At 35.4% G+C, this 26434-nt stretch overlaps 1 protein-coding gene across 7 annotated transcripts in view; it reads left to right on the forward strand.

Moving 5' to 3' along the window:
- The window catches only part of CDH18 (cadherin 18), a 1006396-nt gene that overhangs the window by 742691 nt on the left and 237271 nt on the right, over positions 1 to 26434 (forward strand). For all 7 annotated transcript variants that reach the window (XR_006702407.1, XM_045441405.1, XM_045441423.1 and 4 more), the window contains one exon: positions 9678 to 9972. Coding sequence is in view for 6 of the 7 variants with exons in the window: in XM_045441405.1 (XP_045297361.1) it covers positions 9678 to 9972 (295 nt within the window). In the remaining variant the exon portion in view is untranslated. The remainder of the gene's footprint in view (positions 1 to 9677; positions 9973 to 26434) is intronic.

Below are 26434 nucleotides of genomic sequence, written 5' to 3' on the forward strand. Positions count from 1 at the left end.
AACTGAATAGAGATGTAGGGGGCTTACATGAGGGACACAGGAGGTAGGCAGGGATATCAAAAAATTTCAAGACACACCTCAGCAAAACAAGACAACCATTCCAGGAAGCATCACCTACTGGCGCCTGGGCAACTTAATGCAATAGCCTGGGAGTTGTACCTACATTCAAGATAGAATGTAGCAACCTGAGGCATGGCAGATAGATAGATGGATAGATAGATAGATAGATAGATAGATAGATAGATAGATTCGTAAACATCTCAGAGTGAGAATCAAGCAAAGGTTAGACCCTATGCGTGGAAATGAGATGCTGCCTGAAATTTTCTGAAGATTCTTGTGGCTTTGAGAATGGGCTGCCACTATTGTGATTTTTCTCCATTATTGGCCCAGATAAAACCCAGAAGTGTTCTTCAGTAACAACGGGAATATACATACTTAAAAAATAATAGATATTTATTCAGTCAGTTAAACTGAAAGACATAAAAGGAAATTGACTGGCTCACTGCGGTGTATGCTTTTTTCTGCCCTCCCTCAAGCCTCAGTGGCTTAGATTATAATCTATCCTAACTCCATACATCCATGTTAATAAATATGAATATACTGTACATGTAATTTTTGTTATTTATACTTTAAGTAAGATCTCAGTTTCTATATTATTACACAGCATGGCTTTCCCATCCACAACAAATTATAGATAGTTCTTCAGAGCTAGCATATTCATATTATTTTAGTGATAATTCATTATTTATAAAATAATCTCCCTCCAGATGGACTTTTAGATTTTTTTTGCCTCTGAAATAATCATTATTATTCCTATATAAAATCCCTTATACACAGATGTTTTAATTTCTCTTGTTAAAACAAGACACTGGTGTGCTTGGTTTTCCTTCTACCTGACTAGGGGCTCTTTATCTTTCTCGTCCCTCTGGCTTTTTTTTTAAATGTTTTATTTATTTTTGAGAGAGTGCAAGTGGGGGAGGGGCAGAGAGAGGGGGGACACAGGATCAAGAAGCAGGCTCTGCACTGACAGCAGCGAGCCGGATGTGGGGCTTGAACTCAAGAACCACGAGATCATGACCTGAGCCGAAGTAGGACTGAGCCACCCAAATGTCCCCCTCTGGCTTTTTAATTTTGAAGCACTACAGGTTTCAGTCCTCAGTTCTTCCCTTTGCACCTACGTTTATTTCATTGGTAATCTCATCCCGTTTCATAGCTCTAAATACCACTTTTGTGCTGGCTGTGTCCCAAATTTATAAGCCAACCATATTTGTCTTTGAACTAGAGACTGCATATAAAAAATGGCCTCTACATCTCTACTGAGATCGCCAATAGAAATACCAAGATTAGCATGTCAAAATTCAATTCCTGACCTTCCCCTTTCTATTTCCTGTACGCGTATCCTTCCATATCCCATTTGATTAAATTCTGAACTCTTCATAACTGTAGCCAAGCACCTAATATCTGTGCTTGAATTCTCCTTTTTCATAAATCCCATACTACTCCTTTAGGGAAACTTTGTGTGCTCTTTCTTTTTAAAATGTGTGTCCAGCATTACTGAGATAGAATTGACATATAGTATCGTGTAAGTTTAAGGGTACAATGTGTTGATTTGATACACATATATGCAAAATGATTAGCATTATAGCATTAGTTAAAACCATGTCACATAATTACCATGTCTTTTAAAAAAAAAATTTAATGTTTATTGATTTTGAGAAAGAGACAGAATGTGAATGGTGGAAGGGCAGAGAAAGAGGGAGACAGACTCCAAAGCAGGCTCCAGGCTCTGAGCTGTGAGCACAAAGCCTGACACAGGGCTCGAACTCACTAACCGCGAGATCATGAACTGAGTGGAAGTCAGATACTTACCCGACTGAGCCACCCAGGTGCCCCTACCATGTCTTTTCTGTGGTGAGAACATTGAAGGTCTGCTCTCCTAGCTTTCTCATACACAATACAGTATCATTAACTATAATCGTTCTGCTGTGCATTAGATTCCCAGAACTTACTCATACCTGGGAGTTTGTACTCTGACCATCACCTTCCCTTCTTCTGCACTCCTCGGCCCTGGGAATACCATTCATTCTACTCTGTGTTCTAAGAGTTTGACTTTTCAAAATTCCAGAAAAAAAAAAGTGATATCATACAATATTTGTCTTTCTCTGCCTGACTTATCTCACTGAACATAATGCCCTCAGTATCCATCTGTGTTATTGCAAATAGTGGAATGTCCTTCTTTCTCATGGCTGAATACTATTCTTGTAGGGGTGGGGGAAGTGCAGTGGGTGTATATGTATTTCCTTTATCCAGTCATCTGTTAATGGACACTCAGTTTGTTTTCATTTCCTGGCTATTGGGAGTAATTCAGCAATGAACATGGGGCTGAAGATAGCTCTTTGAGATAATGATTTCATTTCCCTTGGATTATATACCCCGAAATTGCTAGATCTTATGGTAGTTGTATTTTTTCACGTTTTTGAGGAAACTTCATACCGTTTTCCATAGTGGCTGCACCGATTTTCATTCCCACCAAGAATGCACAAGGTTTCTCTTTCCTCCACATCCTCCCCAATAACTGTTACCTCTTTTTTTTGTTTTTAATAATACCCATTCTAACAGATGTGAGGTGATATCTCAGGGTGGTTTTTTGCTTTGCATTTCCCTGATGGTTAATGATGTTGAGCACCTTTTCATGTACTTTTGGCCATTTGTATATCTTCTCTGGATAAAAATGTCTGATCAGATTTTGCTTTGTTATTGGTTGTGTGAATATTTGATATGTTTTGGATATTAACACCTTATCAGACATATAATTTGCAAAGATTTTGTCCTATTCCCTAGGTTGCCTTTCCATTTTGTTGATGGTTTTATTTGCTATGCAAAGGCCTTTTATTGTGATATAGCTCCTCTGGCTTATTTGTGCATTTGGTGTTGCATCTGTCCCAAAATATATTCACGAATACTCCATTTCTTGTCACTTTCACCAACACCTGGTCCGTGCTGTCATCCTCAGTCAGTGTGTTACCAAAGCAGAAGTCTATCAGTTCTCCCTGCTTTCATTTTTGTTCCTCTACTTTCTGTTCTCAGTAATGAAATGGATGTGATCCTTTTGAGATGTAAATCACTTATGATGCTTCCCTACTCAAAACTGTCCGGTTTCTCTTTTTTCTTGTGCAGTGTCCTCTATGATCTTCCTGCCAGTTATAGTACCCCTACATCCATGGAGGATACATTCCAGTACCCCCAGTGGATATCTCGGAGAGTACCGAACCCTATATATACTATGTGATTTTTTTATACATACGTACATGTAATAAAGCTTATAAATTAGGCACAAGGGATTAATCACAATAACTAATAGAACGATAATAACAAATATGCTGTAATACAAGTTGCGTGAATGTGGATATGGTCTCTCAAAAAAATATCTTGTACTCTACTCACACTTCTTATTGTGATGTGGGATGATGAAATGACTGCGTGAGGAGATGAACTGCGTGAGGAGGTGAACGACATGGCCGTTGTGATGCATTATTAGGCTACTCTTGGTCTAGTGATGATACATCAGAAGGAGGACCGTCTGCTTCTGGACCACAACTGACAGTGGGCAACTCAAACCAGGGAAAGGGAAACCACAGAGAAGGGGAGACTACTGTATTTCTCTGATGTCTTCTGCAACTCTCCTCTGTCCATGCAACTCTGGTCACACTGGCTTCCTCACTGTTTCTGGAATCTGCTATTCATGTTCCTAACTTGACCCTCTTGCTTTTTCTGTTTTCCCTGACTATAATGCTTTTTCCTATAATACGAACTTGACTCACTTACCTTACCTCCTTCAAGAATTTATTAAAATGTCATCTTTTTAATATGCCTTCTCTGATTCCGTTATTAGACTTTATTGTTGCTGTCACAAATTACTGCAAAATTAGTGCCTTAAAACAACACAAATTTATTTTCCACCAGTTTTATAGGTCAGAAGTTCAACATAGTTTTCACTGGTCTAAAATCAGGGTGTGAGGAGAGCTTCATTTCCTGTAGGGAACAGTCCATTCCTTGCTTTTCCCAGCTTCAAGAGGCCTCTCTTAGGTCTTGCATGATGATTTTTACATTTTAGAACCAGCAATGAGGTGCTCACTCCTTCTCACACTTCCATTTTTTCTCTGTCTCTCAACCAGCTGGGATCAGGTCTTCCCTTGTAAGAACTCATGTGATCAGAATTGTCCCAGCTAGAGAAACCAAGGTAATTTCCCTGTCTTAAGGACCTTGACCTCAATCACATATGTGAAGTTCTTCTTACCATGTAAAGTAACATATTCACAGGCTTCTAGAATAAAGACATAGACATCTTTGAGGGGCCAATGTCCTGCCTAACATACTCCCTTATTTAATATTGCAATCTCTCTACACCTTCCCAATCACCTCTGGTATTTCTTTCTCTCTCTCCTTTTTAAGTGGGGATCTTGTCACTTTCTAACACTATATATATATATATATATATATATATATATATATATATATATATATATATATTTTCTGCTTACTGTGTATTTCTCCCCACTGGTACTAATGTAAGCTTTCCCAGGGTATGAATCTCTACGTTAGTGATGTATTTAACTACTGAGTACCAGGACTGGAACATAGCAGATGCTCCAAAAACATTTGTTGGATATATACTTCTAATAGTGATTGCTAGATTAAATTATAATCTTACATTTTATTGTCAGATACATTTTCTAAATGTTTGAAGCCATTCCCATTTCAATTTTCCTTCCCTCCCCTTTCTCTATTCATCTACTGCTTTCTGATTTGAACAAAGGGCTAAAATGAACAGCAATGACAGAGTTGTAATGGGGATGAAATGACAACCCCTGTGAATATGTGAACAGTGGTTTGGACCAGTATTTGGGGCCGGAATTGTACTAATGTTAGTACACTCTGAGATTTCTTTTTCTTTAAAACCAGCTTCCAGGGCCATCTCTTTCTCAGCTAGACCCTAATTGGCAGATGAAAGAACAGAGATTAACTCTGATATCAGAGAATAGGTCCTCCTGTGCCTCATATATCTCATTCCAACTTTAATCAATTGGCTCGTTTTTGAGGGTTTCCAACACTTAAAAGTGAAATTCTCAACCACTGACTTACCTCCTGCAGTGCCCCAATATTTGGCACACCCAGATGGGGCTCTCTAGAGGATATCTGAAGGATATGGAATTATAGCAACTCAGACTTCAGAGATATCTTATAGTTTTTTTATCTTGTACGGTAATACCCTTAATCTGGGGTTCAGGGGATATAATAAACACGTGCTGCTTCCTGTTCTTTTCCCTCTTCCTCCTCGTTCATTAGTTTCCTTCTCTGAGAATACTGATTAAGAAGTTAAAAGTGAAAAACTGAAATTCAACAGGAGGCTTTTACATGTTGGCAAAGAGCTCTGATGTTTCTAGTTCAACAACCACACCTATTTCCTTACTCTCACCTAACTTCTTAACCTTTTAGTTAATTGACATTAGATATGTGGTTGAACAGAGTACTTCATCACTATTTCTAATGTAACTTTTTTGCATATTAATTGGTGCATAATTAAAACTGATGGTTCTGTATTTTTCTTGCACAAGATAGATGTGTTAGTTACCAAGAGACTAATATGATTTGAAATGTTTTTTCCTCTGTACGTCAATTATTTATTAACAGTTCAATTGAATTTTGTTTCATCTACTTATTGTTTGAAATATAACGCGTTGTGGAATAAAGGGTGCATAATACATTTTAATAATATGTATTTCATGTGATCCTTATATTGCATCATTTTATGTGTTGGAAAAATAATCATAGTGGGATTACTATGCAATGTTTACGGCTGGCTTCCCCTGGAATGCTGTAAATATGTTTCCTACTCATAAAAAAATACATAAAATATGTAGTTCAAAATATTATCGTTTTAAGTCAGTGACCTATCTTTTTAACGTGGCTTGAAGTCTTCACTAAAAGCAACTTTTGAAATTAATTGCTCTGCCATCATCTTCTTAACCTTTTAAAGTTATTCTTCCCTAAGGGATAGAATATTATCTTAGTGAAGAACTCTGTAGTTGGAGTGAAAGCTATAAATTTTTAGGTCCTGATCCGAATGTGGTCCAGGGTGAATAAATAGTTTTCCAGGGGGATCTCATGTGAGTCATATTAGCTTTCCAAGTGCCATAGGTTACTACTTAACATAAGAAAGAGACAATTTATTAAAGTCATGCCAGAGAAGTGGTCATTTGGCTTTACTTGAGTGGTTTCATTTTCTTTCTTCATTCTCCTCCCCTTTTCTGTTTTCTAAAGAGTAGTTCATTAACCCTACTTTGTTATGTGGTCACATACGCGAGCATTGTCCCTTCTTGCTTTAGGACAATATTGTAACATCTGTCCTTCAGCATAAAAAATATCACTCACTTTGCAAAATCTCATGACTCGGAGAGTATACTCCTACCACTGTGTGTTATAAAACCCTGCCACTGTCTTTTCTCTGTTATTTCCAAACTGTCTGCCAAAAAGAGTTCAATACTGATGACTAACATCAACTTTGTCTCCCAAATATTTTTACATGTCAATGTACAATATGAAGAAAATCTCCCTTAAATAGCATAAGAGCTGGCTCATCTTACAACATCATATTTTGCTGTTGCTAAGTCAGCTCCATGTCTATATCCAGAGTATTTCTACTGCATGGGCCCTACTTCTGCTTCTTGCCTTTGATGCTTTATTGTTGCCCACACTCAGAGACAACACATCTCTCCCTTGGTTATCCATATTACTTGATTGTCTGCATCAAAGAGCTTCCTGTCCCTATTTGAAGATTACGCCCACTACTCCCACCATTCCTGCTCAGCCATTTCGTTCATTCCTTCATTCATTCATTCACTGATGCATCATCTGTTGCCTTAAAAAAACGAATATAAAACATGCTCTTTCCAGATATTAAAGCTCACTTATTAAGCTGATTTTTCTCTATAGCTGGTTTTTCTCTAAGGCTCTATCTCTGTTACAAAGGATGTATTCCAAACCAAACTGAACATTTGGAAATGGGTGTTCGATAGATGAGGGGTCATCCTGAGAGTGAGTTACTTTGTTGTTTCACAAAGGTTGATCATCCTAATCATTTAAGCTATTAATTTGCCTAAATGCCATTGTAGTAGCTTCCCAACAGTGTTAACATAAAAACTAGTCATTCCAAGATTCAGCTAGGCCCGCTGAGAGATTTAAATACTCCATTATTGAAATGATTATCTGCATTATTTAAACACTCAAGATAAGCATTGTCAACACCTTATAAAATGCAAATACATGTTTGCAACATTTTAATGTAACTTCTACCATGTTATCAAATATTATAAATACTGCTAAATTACAATTCACTGGTTTTACTGCACGTCTATTTTCAAGTCAGACATAACTTCTGAAATATTTAGGCTAAGTTGTTTGTTAAATATAAACACTTTATGTGGAACCAGATTCAAGTCTTAAAATCTAAAGACATAAAATTACTGACATTTTCTCTCTTATCTGAATTGCTTACCGCAACCTACATAAAGCATAGAGTGTGTTATATTTTTCATAGTGCTTTAAGTTGACAACTTTACTATTTCTTTTATATACTTTCATTGCAAGTCTACATATATAAGGCCATTCTTTAAATATGACCAACTTTTGTAATACAAACTTTTAACGCAAAATAAAATAATATCAAAATAACCTAAGAACATAGAAGAATATAAAAATACATCCTGATGATAAAAGTCAATCATCACCATCGCTGTCTTTCTGAAATTAGATGCTAGAACTACAAGACATTTCCCCAAAAGGGTTTTAATTTCATTATATAGACTTATAATTAATGTATAGTATAACAATAGCTAATAAGACTGTCTAATGTTTCACTTCATAACAAGAGAGTTTGAGAAAAGGTTTTAAAACCATTTGTTTAAATGAATTTGTTGCTCTGTTTGGGTCACGGATTAAAGCAAAGTTAGAGACTGAAACAGGCCACTCTGTTGATATTTTGCAGGTGTATCTGCTTCAGAAATGATAAATTTTTCTTCTAGATGCTAAAAAGATATGGCAGGAAACCAAAAGAAATGACTAAATACATTTCCATCCATGCATGCAATGGTCTCCACGCAACTCATGCTGCATTCTTCTTTTAGCTGTTAATTTACTAATGAAGTGTGAATCTTTGAAAGCTGTGTTTTTCATACATTGCTAATGCATTTTTATTCGTCTTTATAAAAGCTCCAAAAAATCAGTTTTGAAAAGATAACGATTTGTGGAATCTTGCTAGGTGATTCCCATCAGAATTTGTCCCTGTTTACGCCTTATGTGTTTTCAAGAAAGATATAAGATTATTTGGGATATACTACAATTTATATTCAGTTGCCTTCATTTTACCATGGAATAGTCCTTTTGTCATAGTTTATTATATTTTTCTATATTTTCTCTTTTTGAAAACGTCTTCTAAGGGTTCAGAGACTTTAAAATAATCCTTGAACATTTTCTCTTTATTATGGTAAGAAATCCAAAACTTCGGCGAACAAGGTTCTATTTTTTCAATGTTTCCAAGTGTCACAATTGAGCAGAAGGTGACTGGTTGAGGTTAGGTTACCAGAAAGATGTCATATGAAGGATAACTTCAGATCTCTCAAGAGAAAGAATTCTTCAAATAGATGTGTGAGATTTAAGAAAAAATGTGGTTATTTCTAGCTAGAAATATAACAATGGCACTTATGCAAAGATGGCAGAAGTTACAATAGATTAAGAGGTATGAATCACATGCAGGTTAAAAGCATTTCCTGATGCTTAAATGACAAAAAAGTGGTTTATAATTATCTTAATATATATTTACCTTTCTTATTAAATACTTCTTCGCTAGTGAAATGTTTCTTTTGTAATATCTATTAGTATAATATTCCACTTTTATTTTAATAAATGAGAATTCATTAGTGTATTTCTATTAGTTAAACATTAGGACCATGTATTGATTAAATCAAGCACTCCTATTTAAATTTTGAGTTAAAGTTTTATAATAATAGTAAAAAAAATTATTCTGTATTTTCTTTCATTCTAAATCTGAACAATTAATCTGGAATATATATATTTTTATTTTTTCACATTATAATATTAATTTCTCTATAACAAATAAGTGCCTCTTTTGTGGAAGTTTTTAATGATTTGAATCTCATCCTGCCATATCTTCTTTTTTCTTTTTTTTTTAAATTTTAAGTTTGAAATAAAATGCCAAACAATTAATATAAAAAGTCATTATTCCTGGAAGTATTGCGGGCAACAGTGATTTCCTGGTAATTTCTTTATCCAATTCTATTCTGTGTAGTTAATGCAGTGGTGATTTACTAGATGACATCAAGGGTTATTGTTTTTTTTTTTTAATTTAATTACTATTGCTTATTAATTTCTCTTAAATTGATTATTGGATTTCTTAGATAGATCATGATAAAAGATATCTATATAAATACCAAGTAGAGAAAAACTGCAGAAAAGGAAATGATTATAGCACCATATGGTAGACTGTGAAGGTAAGAAAAGTTATAACCCAACTAAGTTCAAAATTATAGGTAATTTTCAGATAACACGACGTGAAGCTGGAATATAATTTCACGCTGAAGTATTTCATTTTTATTTGACAGTTGCACTCCAATTCTGACAAAGGCGATGGGTCTGTCAAGTACATCCTTACTGGAGAAGGTGCCGGAACTATATTTATCATCGATGACACCACCGGTGACATCCACTCAACGAAAAGCCTAGACAGAGAGCAGAAGACCCACTATGTGCTTCACGCCCAGGCTATCGACCGACGAACAAACAAGCCTCTTGAGCCTGAATCCGAGTTCATAATCAAAGTACAAGACATCAATGACAACGCTCCAAAGTTCACAGATGGACCATACATCGTTACTGTGCCTGAAATGTCAGATATGGGTAAGAAAAAGCATTATTCACTTGAGCAGTTAATAGAGTTTTGAGAATCCAAATCATCATCTTTTGAAAACCAGTTTTCAACTTTGTGTGTGTGTTTGTGCGTGGAGAAATCCGAAGAAATTTCGAAACATCTTAATATTTACACGTGGCCTAAAATATTAAAGGATATTGGGTCTAGATGGTATGTTATTTACTAAAATTAACTTCTGAATGCTAAAGTAGAGGTAATGCTTAGGTATCAAGAAAACATCATTAATGGGGAGACATTGGCAATTCTTGCTGAATTGACAGGGTTTTTTAGCCATGTAAATTCTTTATTTATATTGCTACAGAGATATCAACATACTTAAGGTGACAATTTGCATAAATAAAAGTAGACACTGTAATGTTTGAGATATTTTACTACATGTCTTTTAAGATTGCGGTTTATGGGGGGTGGAAGGGAGGGAAGGGTGGGTGATGGGTATTGAGGAGGGCACCTTTTGGGATGAGCACTGGGTGTTGTACGGAAACCAATTTGACAATAAACTTCATATATTGAAAAAAAAAAGGAAATATAAAAAAAGATTGCAGTTTATGACCCAATTATAACAGCATTAAAAATGTAAGTAATAGCTACATTATTCAATAAAACTTTTTAGATACTCATAAGCATTTACAAAGCTTATTTATCTTAAAACGTAAAACAACCCTTAAAGGATTTTTTCCTTTTTGCCTCTGATGTAGCTAGCAGTTGATGTCAGACACTTAAATCTTAGTTGCCATCAAGTGTAGACTCAGTTGAATCCATAGAAGTTTTGATCAGGGGCGAAGAGGAAATTGGATATTTTGAATGTTGACTGTGAGTTCTGCAGAAAATCTAAAATCGATCAGCCCAAAACAACCAGTTAGCTTTGCCAGGACTGGAGACTACAAGTCGTCAAAGCAGTTGTGGTAATGATCATTGAAACAGCATCAAGGAGTATTTATTGAGCAGTTACTATTTGTCAGGCATTGCATGCCATGTGCAATAATTTCATGCTTGTATCATCATGGACAAGGGTGACATTGTGGTTCTCCTTTTACAGAGAATGAAATTTATACATAGAATTAAATAATTTGCCCAAGATCACATGGTTAGTAAGAAGTGAACCTAGAAAATATTTCTAAGCCAGACAGAGGTTCAGCTCTTAAGTTCCCATTTTTTTAATATAATTACAAATTTAAAACCTGGTTTAAGCTATTTATGGAATAATTATAAGAAAAATAGTGGATGTTCCAGAATCTGTACAGCATATTGAGCCAGGGGTGGGGGTCTCCTTCTTGCCATATGGGGATAGATTTGATGTTATTTTGTTTTTGTTTAAAGGATTGGGTTCAGGGATGGCTACATACCATAAGGAGGAAAATTCATCCTAAATTGCCTGAGAAAGGGAATAGACATTTATTTATGCTAGAAATCTAATCTTTAGGGAGTCCAACGAGAATATGCTTTTGAAAAAAAATTCCCTAGCACCTCCAAAATATGTACATTAGATACATATAGTGTGAATAAAGACAACGGACAGTTTCCAGGTAGATATGTGTGCCAAAAGTTGAAAAATCTTTGTGACACAGATGGCTGGAGAGTGAAGCAAATGAAAGTGTCAAGAAATGGAAAGTAACCCCATTAACTGAGCTAAAGAGTGGGGCTCAGGTGGAGGACCAGATGTACTCGTGATGCTGACACAATTGAAATAGTGTGATTTTCTCCACACTTGAGGACAAGGTAAATGGGAAATAAATCAATGATTAAACTCTAAAAAAACTAAAACTTTGAATCTGCTAATGAAAACACAAGAACTAAAAAAAAAAAAGAAGTAGACAAAGGACTTTTCAACGTAAGATAAGAATCCAATAACCAATAATCAAGAAGACATGAATTTAAATGAATAAGCATTTGAAAACATAGCCATCAAATAATAATACTAATCCGAACCAAAAGAAAAATGAACTGAAATACTTAAAAACCTTCATGGCGGACAGAGGACTATTTTGTATTACATAAGAAGATTTTTTTAATAACAAAAAATTCATTAGAACCGAATAAGAAAATGGGGAAATCCCATTAGCAGGAGATTCACAAGAAAAAGATGTTAATTATCCACAGAAAAAACTCAAGCTTCACTAGTAATTTAAGAAACCACAAAGGAGGAAGAGAAACCAATGTTTACCTACCAAAGTATGCAAGTCTGATAATTCACAAAGTTGTTAAAGTTGCAGGACTGTTAGCAGAAAGGTGAATTCCCATAGTTTGTTTTTTGTTGTTTTGTTTTGTTTTGTTTTGGATGGCAATTTAACAATATCTTTCAACATTTTAAGGAGAACATTTCCATTTGTTGGACAATCTCTATTATAGAGAACTATTTTATGGATATGTTCACATGGTTATACAAAGATATATGTGAAAGGATGCCCATTATGGTATTATTCATAATAATACACTTAAGGTCTACTATTAAGGAAGTTTTCAAATCAATGACTCTTCAAACATATACAGATTTCTTATGCAGCCTTAAAATGAATGAATTTGCATGTATATACATGCTGAAGATCTATATTGTTTTAGTGAGAAAAAAAAGTTTTCAGAAAGGCATGTGGAATAAGCTACAGTTTATTCTAGAAAATAAGGATGTGTTGTGTAGTATATGGGCACATAGGGCATATCTGAAAGAAACCCACGTAGTGGTGAGGGTGATTACTTCTAAAAACGGGTTGTGGGCTTTATTTGCTATGAGAGTAATGCATTCTTCTTTATTAGAAACTACATATACATATAGATGTTATTTACAAAGTGATAATAAAAACTGAAATGCAGGCTTGTGATAAAAACATTTATGTTTAGGGGCGCCTGGGTGGCGCAGTCGGTTAAGCGTCCGACTTCAGCCAGGTCACGATCTCGCGGTCCGTGAGTTCGAGCCCCGCGTCGGGCTCTGGGCAGATGGCTCAGAGCCTGGAGCCTGTTTCCGATTCTGTGTCTCCCTCTCTCTCTGCCCCTCCCCCGTTCATGCTCTGTCTCTCTCTGTCCCAAAAATAAATAAACGTTGAAAAAAAAATTAAAAAAAAAACATTTATGTTTAAAAACATTTATGGTGCCTGATAAAATCATTGTTTTTATCATATACTCATTACTTAATTTGTGGATCATCCTGTCGTAAGAAAAAAAAAATCTACTTTTTTTGTATCTCTTTAATTCTTGAGAGAGAGAGAGAGGAAAGAAAGGCATTTTATGTGCTAAGAACTGATAGTGGCTGGTAATAAAATGTTAAAAAAAATAGAAGGAAGGAAGGCAGTCAGGCAGGCAGGAAGGAAGGAAGGCAGGAAGGCAGGAAGGAAGGAAGGAAGGAGAAACAAGACCTTAAATTTGAACAGGCTACAGACATATAAACATAAATTTAAATATAGTGCTTGATTAGCAAAAGTATAAGGGAACCATAAAGTGGAAAGTCCAGCTTGCAAACTTAGAGAAGACATCCTCAAATAATTTTACATAGTGTGCATGGGTTTGTAAATAGACAAGGAAAAAATTAAAAGGGCATTACACATAGAAGACACAATAATGCAAAATACTCTTGACTCTTATCTTCCCTATGGGTTTATGGTCTACTTAGGGTTGTATGTGCACGTGCGTGAGTGTGTGTGTGTGTTGTTAAGGGGGAAATTAACAGGATTGTCGTACAAATGATGAATTCCTTTCACAGTGCAGCAGACTATGCTATGAGAATACAGAGAAGGCAGCACAAGAGACGTCCTGAGTGTGCAAGTATTTATCAGATTAATGTTTCTTGTACATCTGTAGCACTAAGGGATGGTCAGGGAGCCCTCTGACTATGCTGTGTGCTATGTGACCACTGAGCAAAGCATAATGTAGTTGCATGATTCTTGTCAGTGGGTAATAATCAGCAGACAAAGTCTACGGCATTCTGAGTGGTTTCATAAAGAAATATACAAAACAAACTAGAGTGGTTGTCACTGCATGTTTTTCAATGTAATGTTTTTCTTTACCTCTTTGGTTTATATCGTTGAGTTTCAGCTATTATCTGGGGAATCATCTCTCTCTACATCAGAGTTTTTCAACCTTGCCACTAATTGATGTATGAGACTGGATGATTCTTTGCTGTTCTGTGTATTATAGGATATTCAGTGGCATCCCTGGCTTCCAAACTTTATATGCTTAGTACCCTCCCTTCTGTTACCACCATATCACAGTGTCTTTAGACATTGCCAAATGCTCCCAAATCCCCCCTCTGGGGGGGGGGGTACTTTTTTAAAGCATTTCAAAATAGAAACATGAATTGGAGAATATGATATTTGTTAAATTTATAGTAACTTCCAAAGAGACTCTCATATGGTTAGAATGTTCAGATCATATATTTTATGACCAAAAATGATTCTATCTGCTTAGGTCAACAATTTTCATGTTTTTTCCTTAAATGTTTATTTATTTATTTTGAGAGAGAGAGAGAGAGAGAGAGAGAGAAGGAAAGAGCGAGAGAGGAAAAAAAAAAAAAAAAAAAAAAAAAAAACAAGCCAGGGAGGGGCAGAGAGAGGGAGAGAAAATCCCAAGCAGGCTCTGTGCTGACAGCAGAGAGCCTGATGAGGGGCTCAAACTCACGAACCCTGAGATCAGGACCTGAGCCGAAATCAAGAGTCAGAGGCTTAACAGACTGAGCCACACTGGAGCCCCAGCAATTTTCATGTTTAATATTAATTGCCATATTCAAATGCACAATATTGTGAAAATAATGAGGTATACCACTGAATAAAGTTAGGTCATTTGTGCTTATAGAAAAGAAGTATAACAGTGTGGCTCCTTGAGAGTCATTATGACTGTCATTTTTAAAAGAAAATCTACTTGTTGTGTTATAGCATTGATTTAGAAAAGGACCATTTGCGTTGTGATGAATTCCTTGTAAGCTACTGGCTATCATATTGCATTTTTTTTTTACTTACCAAAAAATGTTATTAAGTAAAACAAAGTGAACATGGGTAGACAGAATAGCAAAATATTCTGGAGGGTAAAATGTAACTCAAACGGGTCCATGAAGACACTCGCACGCACTTTATCAATGTAAATGAACAATTACTTCACTTTTTTCTCTAATGTGCTGCACATTATCATGCCAGTGATGATTATTCTACTGTTTTGTAGCAATTATTCTATAGAATAATTGTCTTCTTTGTCCTTTAAACAACTTTAAAGAAGTATTTCTTTAATTTAGATTTTCTGTAACTTTATGAAATGCCTACATTCTTCAAAACTGAGACCTAAAAGGATGAAATAAAAAAGTTAATACTGATTGTTGTGGCGTAAAAAGGAAACTCACTATGAGATGAAATTATACCTGCCTTTGGAATCAGCAGTCTACTGCATGTGTGGCATTTTAGAAATGAAAATAGGATAAATAGAATTGTGCTTGGAAACATCATTGCCATTCTCAGAAAGGCCACGATAAGGGTCTTAAGACATTTAGTGATGCTAAAATGGCATCTTGTTATTAAAACGCTGGTAAAGGTGTTTTGATTATATAAGTTGATAACTCTCTTTAAAGAAATAATTAAAACTACAATTTTAAAATAATAATTTAAAACAATAATTTCATCTTTTCTATTTTTATAGATACATACCCAAATTTATGCAATTATAATTTTCCTTTCACTGAGAATCAGTAGGTTTTAGTACAAATTTTGATTGTTTTGCAGTCACTCTAAATTTTCAAAAGTAATTACTCTCTATCTAGAAAATTTTCAAGGAAAACCATACTATATCACAACGCAATTTTCCTGAAAGTAAATTTCACACCTTTTTTTTCCCCACAAAAATTGTATAAATCTTTACCTCTACACTCTTCTGTGTACTGATGAAAAGATACCTATAAGTAAAAATCACCTAGTAATATTTAAGATATTGTAACACATTATAGAAATAATACATTTTAATATCTGGAAGATAGAACACAATGTTTTATATTTTATTCAGATTATAATTATGTAATTTCTAAACCTTAACCTCAATGGAGCACAGATTCTTAGTTTGGCACCTAGAGAAAAGATATGAAATTTACCGCATGACCCTTAAACTCCACAAGGTGCCGTGTCCTTGGAGATGTATTAAAACATCCTAATCTTTTTCATGTCTTTGTTCCTCTACAATCTCTAACTCCCAGGCCTATTTCCATTTGCAGCTGTGTTCTTTGTTGCAGGGCAACAAGAAGAGACACCAGCTGTGCTTACTTTATTGCACTGCTTGTTGGGGGACTGATTTAGTTCTGGCCAAACATCTTGGGAGCTTCACTCTGGATATCTTCCAGGATTCTAGTAGCCATTTTAAAATCATTACCCTGGGGCTTAACTTCAGAATGAGATAATTTCAGTGAAATGAGGCTGACACTGCTGTTCTACATGCTAAATTAAAAGTGCATATGAGGAGTCACAATGAACAACTAATGAAGTGGAAATTGGGAAGAAAATTCTAAGTTTCATAACTTTTTTCCCCTCATAACTTTTCCCTTGTGTCAGTTAGCTTATGTTTGGTAACAAATAAACCCACAACTTAGTGGCTCAAAACAGCATCCATTTTACAGCAAACTATGAGAAGGATATAAATTAAGAAAACAATCCCATTTACTATAGCATCAAAAAGACTAAAATACTAAGGAATGCATTTAAGAAGGTGAAAAATTTGTATACTAAAATCTGTAAAATATTAGTAAAATAAATTGGAGAGGACACGAATAAATGAAAAGGTATCCCATGTTCATGGATGAGAACAATTAATATTGTTTAAGTGTCCATTCTGTCTAAAGTGATCTACAGATTCAATGCAATCCCTAGCAAAATGTCAGTGGCAGTTTTCACAAAAATAGAATAAACAATACTAATATTTTTATGGAACCTAAAAAGATTCCCTGATAGCCAAAGCAATCTTGGAAAAGAAGAACAAAGCTAGAGGCATCACACTTCCTGATTGCAAGCCATATTACAAAGCTATAGTAATGAAAACAGTATAGTATTGGCATAAAAGCAGACACTTAGATCAATGGAATAGGAAGAGAGCTGAGAAATATTCATGTAAATATGGCCAATTATGCACAAAGGAACCAAGAATATATAATGGGTAAATTTCTCCATTTACTCTTTATGAAAATAGACTAGACTTGGAATTCCCTTCTTAAAATTGATCAATTTATAATATAAAATACTTTGCTGGAATAATTTTTTCACCATTAATTGGACTCAAGTCACGAAACTTAAATCTTCACATCATGTTTTTAAAAATATATTTAAAGAGTGATTTTCTCGTATATACCCCTCAGTGTAGGAAATTGAAATACAAAGCAAACCAATTAGAATTTTGACAATTCTAGATTCAACTTGTGTGCATGTAATGGTAAAAAGTATAATAGGTGTAATTTCCATAGTGGCCAATGGAAGATTTTGTTATATAAATTGACCTTGGAGCTTAACATGTCTCTTGGTGGAGATAATGCTTAAAAAAAAATAAATCAGCACAACTAAAATTTCTTCCTAAAAGTAATCTTAGAGCATCCTGGACTTATTATTTTGTCACTTACCACCTTGCCTTTTAAATGACTTTAAACTTGTATGCTATTTTACTGGCCTCTTGGTTCTTTAACATATTATTTCTTTAATTTCCTTGTCATAAAACATTACAAACATAATGGGCAGTAAATAAACTATATATAAAATAAAAACAAACTATATATATATATTTTTATAGAGGTGGGGAGTTATTATTCCATATGATATTTTCCCTGTATTGTTATCATTTATTCATGAATATAGTTTCCAATTAAAATCATTCTTATTTTTCACAGAAGTTCACTAGTATTTTACATAAATTCATCCTAATAATGACCAATTGTGTTGTTTCCTCCTCTCTTCCCCCCTCCCTTCCTCCCTCCCTCCCTTCCTTCCTTCCTTCCTTCCTTCCTTCCTTCCTTCCTTCCTTCCTTCCTTCTTACTGGAAGAATAGACCTAACCAAAAATCTCATACTAAATACTTTCCATTAGTTAATTATCACTGATAATCTTAATTAATGTATGGCCTTACCCCTATATTTTAACAAAAGCACGCGATTTGAAATCATTATAAAATTTTATAAATTAAAAAAAAAAGATTTGTGTGTGAAATCAATGTATCAGGGCATATGCTCTTGAAATCTCTTTCTCAAATCGTACATGTGCAAAAAATGCAGCCTCAGGTTTAACTGAACTTGATCCCTAATTCTATTATGAATTTCGTATTTCTTTTTTGAGACACCATTTTGGGTGATTCATTTTTTAGGAATCATATACAGAGTGAAGGAACAGTGACCCAGGATAGAGTAAAGGCAGAGCAATCAGGTATGAATGTTCAGTGTTCAGGTGTAGAGAGAAGTGTCAGCCTGAGGTTTGGTAGGCCCTGCTCCTAGGTACAGAATAAATGCATAGCAATCAACTATATGTAGAAGGAAGTGATCAGGAATTGGGTAAAAACACTGCAATCAGATATAACTAGGAGACAGACTAATGAGGCATAAGATCAGAAGGCAGAGTGATCAGGTAGAGAGGTCACAGTGAGGAAGAAGAATGTTTGTGCCATTATGGATTCCTGCTGCCATCTATCAGATATCTTTGTACCCACTAGTTTTCAGTGATCAGTCAGTCCTTGATTGGCAGGGCTCCCTGCTGTCTCATTTGTAAGTCCTCTTGAGATCAACTGGGTTTCTCTTGGATACATTTCATTTCCCTCCTTAGTAAATGGGGAATATTATTCTTGCTCCCTTCTACCGGTAAGGAGAGAACTCAGAAGTTCAGGCTAGTCCCTTTTTTGCCTGCACAGGCCAAGTGGCCTCTTTAAATATTCTGCTGCCGTGTCGCCTCGAAGTGCCTCTTCTACAGAAGAGGGCACTAGTCTGAAAGCTGATCACAGCATTGCAAGTATATAGCAAGAAATAAGCACACACACAAACATAAGCAGATTTGATGGCTTCTGTTTTATTCAGCTGTGTGTGGCCATTTGTTACGTAGCGATAAAAAATACAACCAAGTAGAAAAGTCTAAATATGCATGAAAGAGCTATGTAGAATGTCACGTGGTTATTGAAATTATATTTGTTTAGTTGGCATGGAAATATTCATGACGTATTATTAGGTGCAAAAGAAGCTGCAAGGTGTTCTCTTTGGTATATACATAATTACATGATAGACATTTGAATACACCAAGATAAAACTATGGAAGGACATACAATACGCTATTAAGATTGCTTTTCTGAAGGGAAATGACACCGCATTTGTATTTATTTTTCTTACTAAGATCATGCTGTACTTCTCTGATTTAAAATACTCAGTTTATCACTGAGGCGTAATTTAAACTGTTCTGTCTGATATATCTCCCCTTGGCATGTCAAAGAGGATATTCAAAAAAGAAACCATAAATATTTCAAAAAGAAACCATAACAACAAGATAGAGTAACAAAAATGAGTAAGAGATGCTGAAAATTCCTGGAGCGTTGAAAACATTGAAAATTGAATAGGGGAAAAGAGGTCAGATTTATAACCCTGAGGATTAAAGGTGAAAATTGTTCTACCCATGAAAGCCCTAGGAGATTCAAAAACACAGAACGACCTGGGGAAGTCACACAGGCAACTTAATAAATTAAAGCTTTTATAACAAGAAAGACTTTTTTCAATCTCATCTGTGCATACAAAGAAAATGTGTTTCTATTCTATTGTAAAGCCGTTGATGATTTCCCCCTAAATACTTAGGGGTATTGGAACATGGGAATGAAGCAGAAAATAGCTTTCAGTGAACAAAAATTCCCTATCAGAGAGGAACAACATTAAAAAAAGAGTAAAAGAGATTTACCAGGGGGCAAATGTCACAGTCCCTTCTGATGGAAGTCATTCTTCTCCTTTGGAGGACACAAAAGTCCTTGACCCACTGGGCACCCATCCAGCCACACTTATTTAGAGGTAGCATTCCTATTTTAAAGGGTAAGCATCAACTCAATTTCTGTTTTAACTTTAAAATTTTTCAGCTTTATTGAGTTATAGTTGACCAAAGGAATTTTATTTATTTAAGGTGTGCAACTTCATATTTTTGATGTATGTGTTCACTATGACAAGATCACCATGATCAAGCTGATTAACATATTCATCATCTCAGTCAACATTGCCTGCCTTCTTCCCTCCCTCCTCTCCCCCTCCCTCCTTCCATCCCTTCCTCCCTCCATCCCTCTCTTCCTCCTTCCTCCCTTCCTTCTTCCTTCCTTCCTTCCTTCCTTCCTTCCTTCCTTCCTTCCTTCCTTCCTCCTTCTTTCCTTCCTTCTTTCTTCCTTCCTTCTTCCTTCCTTCCTTCCTTCCTTCCTTCCTTCCTTCCTTCCTTCCTTCCTTCTTTCCTGTGATGAGAATGAAAGATCCATGTTGTTAGAAAATTTCAAATATACAATATAGTACTGTTAACTATATAGTCACCATGCTGTTTTCTAAATCTACAGAAACTATTCATCTTGAATAACTGATATTTTATACCATGTGACCACCATCTCCCCACTTCCCCTCACTCCATAGCCCCTGGAAACTATCATTCTACTATCTGCTTTGTGAGTTTGAGTATTTCAGATTCCACATTTCAGTAAGATAATCTATCTGGCGTTGTGTGCCTGGCTTATTTCCCTTAGCATAATCACCTCCAGTTTTCCCTACGTTCTTGTAAATGGCAGGATTTCCTTCTTCCTTAAGGCTGAATAATCTTCCAATATATATTCCATATATTTTTGCTTGTTTCACATTTTCTTTAGTCATTTGTTTTTTGATGGACATTTAGACATTGAAGTTGTTTCTATATCTTGCCTGTTGTAATTAATGCTGCAGTGACAGGAGAGTGAAAATATCTCTTTCACATATAGTGATTTCATTCACTTTGGATTTATTTACATACTCAGAAGTGGGATAACTGGATCATATGATAGTTCTTGTAAATTGTTGAGGAAACTTTATACTGTGTTTTTTTTTAATATAATGGCTATACCAATTTACATTTCCACCAACAGTGTCCAGTGGTCCATTTTCTTCCCACCCTGCCAACACTTATCTTTTATCTTTCTTATAATAGTCATTCTAACAGATGTGAAGTCATATCTCATTAAGCTTTTCATTTACGTTTCCTTGATGATTAGTGACATCGAACAGCAGTGTACCCATTAGCCATTTGTATTTCTTTTGAAAAACATCTATTTGGATCCTTTGCATTTTTTAAAGATTGGATTACTTGTTTTTTGTTTGTTTGTTTTTTGTTTGTTTGTTTTGTTGTTGAGATGTATCAGTTTCTTTTAGATTTTCGATATTAAGTCCTTATTAAAAATAAAGTTTGCAAACATTTTCTCCTATTTCCAGGGTTGTCTTTTTACTGTTGACTGTTTTCTATGCTGTGCAGAAGCTTTTTACCTTGATGCAATTCCATTTGTCTATTTTTATTTTGTTTTCTGTGTTTTGGTGCCATATCCAGAAAATCATTGCCAAGACCAATTTCAAGAAGTTATCTCTATGTTTTCTCCTACATTTCTCCTGTTTCTTTATTCCGTCTCTCTCTCCCTCCCTCCCTCTCTCTCTCTCTCTCTCTCTCTCTCTCTCTATATATATATATATATATATATATATATATATATATGTCTGCTTTTATACTATTTTGATTATTGCGGCTTTGTAATATATTATGAAATCAAAGTGTGATGCCCCCATTTTCGTTCTTTTTGCTTATTTGTGTTTCCATATGAATTTAGAGGTTTTGATAAGGATTTTATTGAATCTGTGCATCACTTTGGGTGTTGGGGACATTCAAAAAATATTAATTCAACTCACTTTTTAAACACAAAAGACAGGAGTTAAACAAATTGAATAATTATCCATTACAGAGAAACAAAGATAATTCAGATAAAATAGAATAATTTAAATTAAAAATCTAATTTGCTGACACTGAAATCTGAGATTTTACTGCATTCATTAAACAGGAGTAGACTGAAATGAAGAGTAAAGTTTTCAAGGAACAAAAAAAATCGATTTCTAAAATCAGGGTTGCCTGGGGTTGCTTAGTCAATTAAGCATCCAAGTCTTGATTTCAGCTTGGCTCATGATCTTGTAGTTTGTGAGTTCAAGCCTCTTATCAGGCTCTGTGCTGACAGCATGGAGCCTCTTGAGATTCTCTCTCCCCCTCTCTCTCTGCCCCTCCCTGTTCTCTCTTTCTCTCTCACTCAAAAAATAAATAAACTAAAAAAATTTAATAAGAAAATAATAAATAAAGTAAGATGCTGAAATTAAAACACATAATAATCAGTGGCCTGAATGATGTGATGGTCATAGCTGAAGATTAAGTTGGTGATCTAGCAAATAAAGCCAGGGACATCTTACTTTGTGTAGTGCAAACAAGACAAGTGGGAAAGCATATATGACATAGTAATAGACATGGATGATCAACTAGAAGTATTTTTCTTCTGTTGTGGGAAAAAAAGATATATACATATTTTAAGTTTATTTATTTATTTTGTGAGACAAGAGGGCGGAGGGGCAGAGAGAGAGAGGGAGAGAAAGAATGCCAAGCAGGCTTCTTGCTGTCAGCACACATCCTGATGCAGGGCTAGATATCACGAACCATGAGATCATGACCTGAGCGGAAATCAAGAGTCAGATGCTTAACCAACTGAGCCACCCAGGTGCCCCTCCCCCCGCACACACAAAGAATATATTGAACAAAAGAAAACCTGAGTTTTCAACTTGAAAAAATATAAATAAGCACCAAGCAGGAAAACTAATTAATTAACTAATTTGAGAACCCACATTCAAATTTCCTTGGATAATGAAATTTTAAAATGTAATGTAAAAAAGAGATACGTTTTGGGGTACCTGGATGGCTCAGTTGGTTGAGCATCTGACTTCAGCTCAGGGCATGACCTTGTGGTTCATGAGTTGGATCCCCACATGGATTTACTGCTGTCAGTGCAGACCTGGCTTCAGATCCTCTGTCCCCCTTGTCTCTGCCCCTCCCCAACTCGTGCTCTCTCAAAAAAAAAAAAAAAAAAGAGAGAGAAGTGTTTAAGGACAAATATTTCTCTGAATTACAGTTTTCATGAGCAAAGATACAAATTAAAAAGACAATGGAAAACTGTATAAAAATTCTTTCATTGCAGCATCATGATTATCAATAAAATATTAGAGAAAATAATTTTTCTGATATGAAAATACTTAGAAAATTTCAAACATGGAAAGACTAGGAAAAATCAACAACCATATCTACTGCCAAAGCATGAATATACTAGAAGTATTTATTATTAAGAACTTTAGCAAATTACTAAACTACACAGTATTTCTAGAAAGAAGGATATTTGGATTTAGAAAATGAGTAGAAAATATGCCATATGCCTTAAGAACTGTGAAAAAGCATTTGATCTTGATTCTGTTAACATTCTCATTTTTGTGATAAAAGCTTAGAAATCTAGACATTTTCATTTCACATTATTCAAGTCACATTAATGGGTTTTGTAGAGAATAATTTTTGTGTCATCAAATAGTGCTTACTCTTGACTTTTGAAAATAATTTATGGACATAAGGTAAGACCAACAAAATGAGAATGAGCAAAGGCTATTTACTCAGAGTTTGCTATAACAAGACCATTAACCACAATCACTCACTTGCATTTTTGCAGAGACTCCAAAGCAGGCCGAAGAGTTGGAAAGGTTTATAGTGAACCAAAGAGAAAGTTTTGAGTATGCCATGATTGGAGGGGTTGCCATAGAGAAACTGTAGGTGGGTGACCTAGAAGCAGAGCGTTGTATATGATTGGAAGGGGAGAAAGGGGGGCGCCTGGGTGGCTCGGTCGGTTGAGCATCCGACTTCGGCTCAGGTCATGATCTCGCGGTCTGTGAGTTCGAGCCCCGCGTCGGGCTCTGGGCTGATGGCTCAGAGCCTGGAGCCTGCTTCCGATTCTGTGTCTCCCTCTCTCTCTCTGCCCCTCCCCCATTCATGCTCTGTCTCTCTCTGTCTCAAAAATAAATAAATGTTTAAAAAAAAATTAAAAATAAAAAATAAAAAAAAAGGAAGGGGAGAAAGGTGTAGAGAAATTGCAAGTTATTGATTAAGTCCTGGCCATTTGGGGCTGAATGTTATTATTTGACTTCCTGGATTGTTGGTAAGGTGAATCATTTAACTTCCTAGACATATGACTTACGGAGAATAAATAGCCTGGTTCCTGGGCTGGTTATTGTAGATAATGGGTTGGTTTCTTGGGCTGTTTGCTACAAACTGTGAGTCAGAGTTCTGTTTTAATTTATGGTCTCAACGTTGTCCATTTATATACAGTCTCTCAAATAAAACCTTAGAAAAAGCATAAAAGATGTAATATAATGTATACCATCAAAGAAAGCCATAGAAAATCATAAGTCATGATATACTATGTACCACATAGACTTAAATCATGTAACTGACAAAAATTATGAGTGAAAAGGTGATAAATTATACATATTTTCTCCAAAATCATTAGGAGCATACTATTTGCTACCTAAAATTATTGAAGTAAAATATAGCATTACTTAATTTTAATTATTAATTAAAACTAATAATGTAAAGGGTGCCTGGATAGCTCAGTTGGTTAACCATCTGACTTCAGCTCAGGTTATGATCTTACAGTTTGTGAGTTTGAGCACCACATCAGGCTCTGTGCTGACAACTGGGAGCCTAGAGCCTGGTTCAGATTCTGTCTCCCTTTCTCTCTGGCCATCCCCCACTTGTGTTCTCTCTCTCTCTCTCTCTCTCTCTCTCTCTCTCTCTCTCTGTCTCTCTCAAAAATAAATGAATAAACAAAAAGTAAATAAATAAAAAAAGTTAATGTAATTAAATTGCATGATGCAAGAGGTGTTGGGAGGTCATTGTGATGCAATGAATCCTTCATGTTTAATTATGGTATAGCAATGAATAATTTTCAGTTGTGATACAATCAGAAAATTTTAAATTATAATGAAAGAACAAGCAGTGGGACAAAGAGTTGGTATATCCAAACAGTGGATCTGGTGAGAGTGAGCATAGAAACTAAGAAGTAAGGAGGCTTCTAATTGTATATATGCACATTTTTTTCTAGTTTATTTTGGGGGGGGCTACTTTAAAAATGTACAGATTAGGGGCACCTTGGTGGCTCAGTCAGATGAGCATCTGACACTTGATTTGGGCTCGGGTCTTGATCCCAGGGTCATGGGATCAATCCCCACGTTGGGCTCTGCCCTGAGAGTGGAGCCTACTTTAAGGTTCTCTCTCTTTCCCTCTGTCCACTTTCCCTGCTTGTGCTCTCTCTCTAAAATTAAAAATATATATACATTTGCATATATGAATATTTAATATAATGAAAATTCACCTGAAATAATATTGCACTATTCAGAACAATGCTGAATTTAGTAAAATTTTTTATTTTTCAAATAGAATTTTCTCCACTGAAAATTAAAGCAATTTATAGATATAATTTCTAATGTTTGATAAGAAACTGATATTAAATCCACAGCAGTGCAATAAGCTTAATTAGCACATCTGCTAAATTAAAGAAATGACTGGTGAACACTCTGAGAAATATTGAAGTTTTTAATTATGTGTGTATATATATATATATTAAATTTTCATGCATATATGAACATTTTCTCCACTTCAAAAAACAATTTCTCTCAAAATCTCATAATTTTATTTTGCATAGAATGAACAACTCTCTGAAGTACGTATTTGTCAGATTCCCATATGTTGACTAATTTAACGTTTGAATGCAAAGAACACAGATTTTCATTTAAAAGTACTCACTGTATTAGAATTGAGTACAGAACCTAACCTTTGTATCTGGTCAAGTATAGTCGTTACTCAGAAAAGCAAAGCAAGGTAGCTGGGGAGAGACCCGTTAATACCGAATGTATCACACAGAGTTTAAGCAGGAAAACAAAATCCACTGTTAATTAGATCAAGAGCAGGAATCACATATGTGGAATAAGTTACAAAAATGAAAGAGGTAAAAAACCAACCAAGTTGCAGGTCATGAGGCAACCAGCGAAGGAGTCCTGTATCCCTAGGGCTAGAAGAGTCGTGTTACCTGACCCTAGGAGCTGGGCTTTGTTGCATGGATCCGGGGAAGAAGGGAGCTCAGAGGGGGCTGAAACCATTGCAGAAGTGCACACTGCCAGAGATACCACCCTAAGCAGAAAGAGGGAGGGAGGGTGGCGGGGAGGTAGACGGAATGGAAATAGGCACACCTTTCCTTCTGCATTGCAGTTTTCCTCTAGTCCCCACCTTTGTTTAGGTGGTAAGGAAGATTCTAGAAGGGCACAGCAGTATTGTCAGTACCTGGAGATTACTTCTGCTAAGTAGTCCAGACACATCTTTATGTTACAAGATGTCTTTATTGACTTGGCCTTTCACCATG

Source organism: Leopardus geoffroyi, chromosome A1 (assembly GCF_018350155.1).
Source record: "Leopardus geoffroyi isolate Oge1 chromosome A1, O.geoffroyi_Oge1_pat1.0, whole genome shotgun sequence".
In the NCBI taxonomy this organism is placed as follows: Eukaryota; Metazoa; Chordata; class Mammalia; order Carnivora; family Felidae; genus Leopardus; species Leopardus geoffroyi.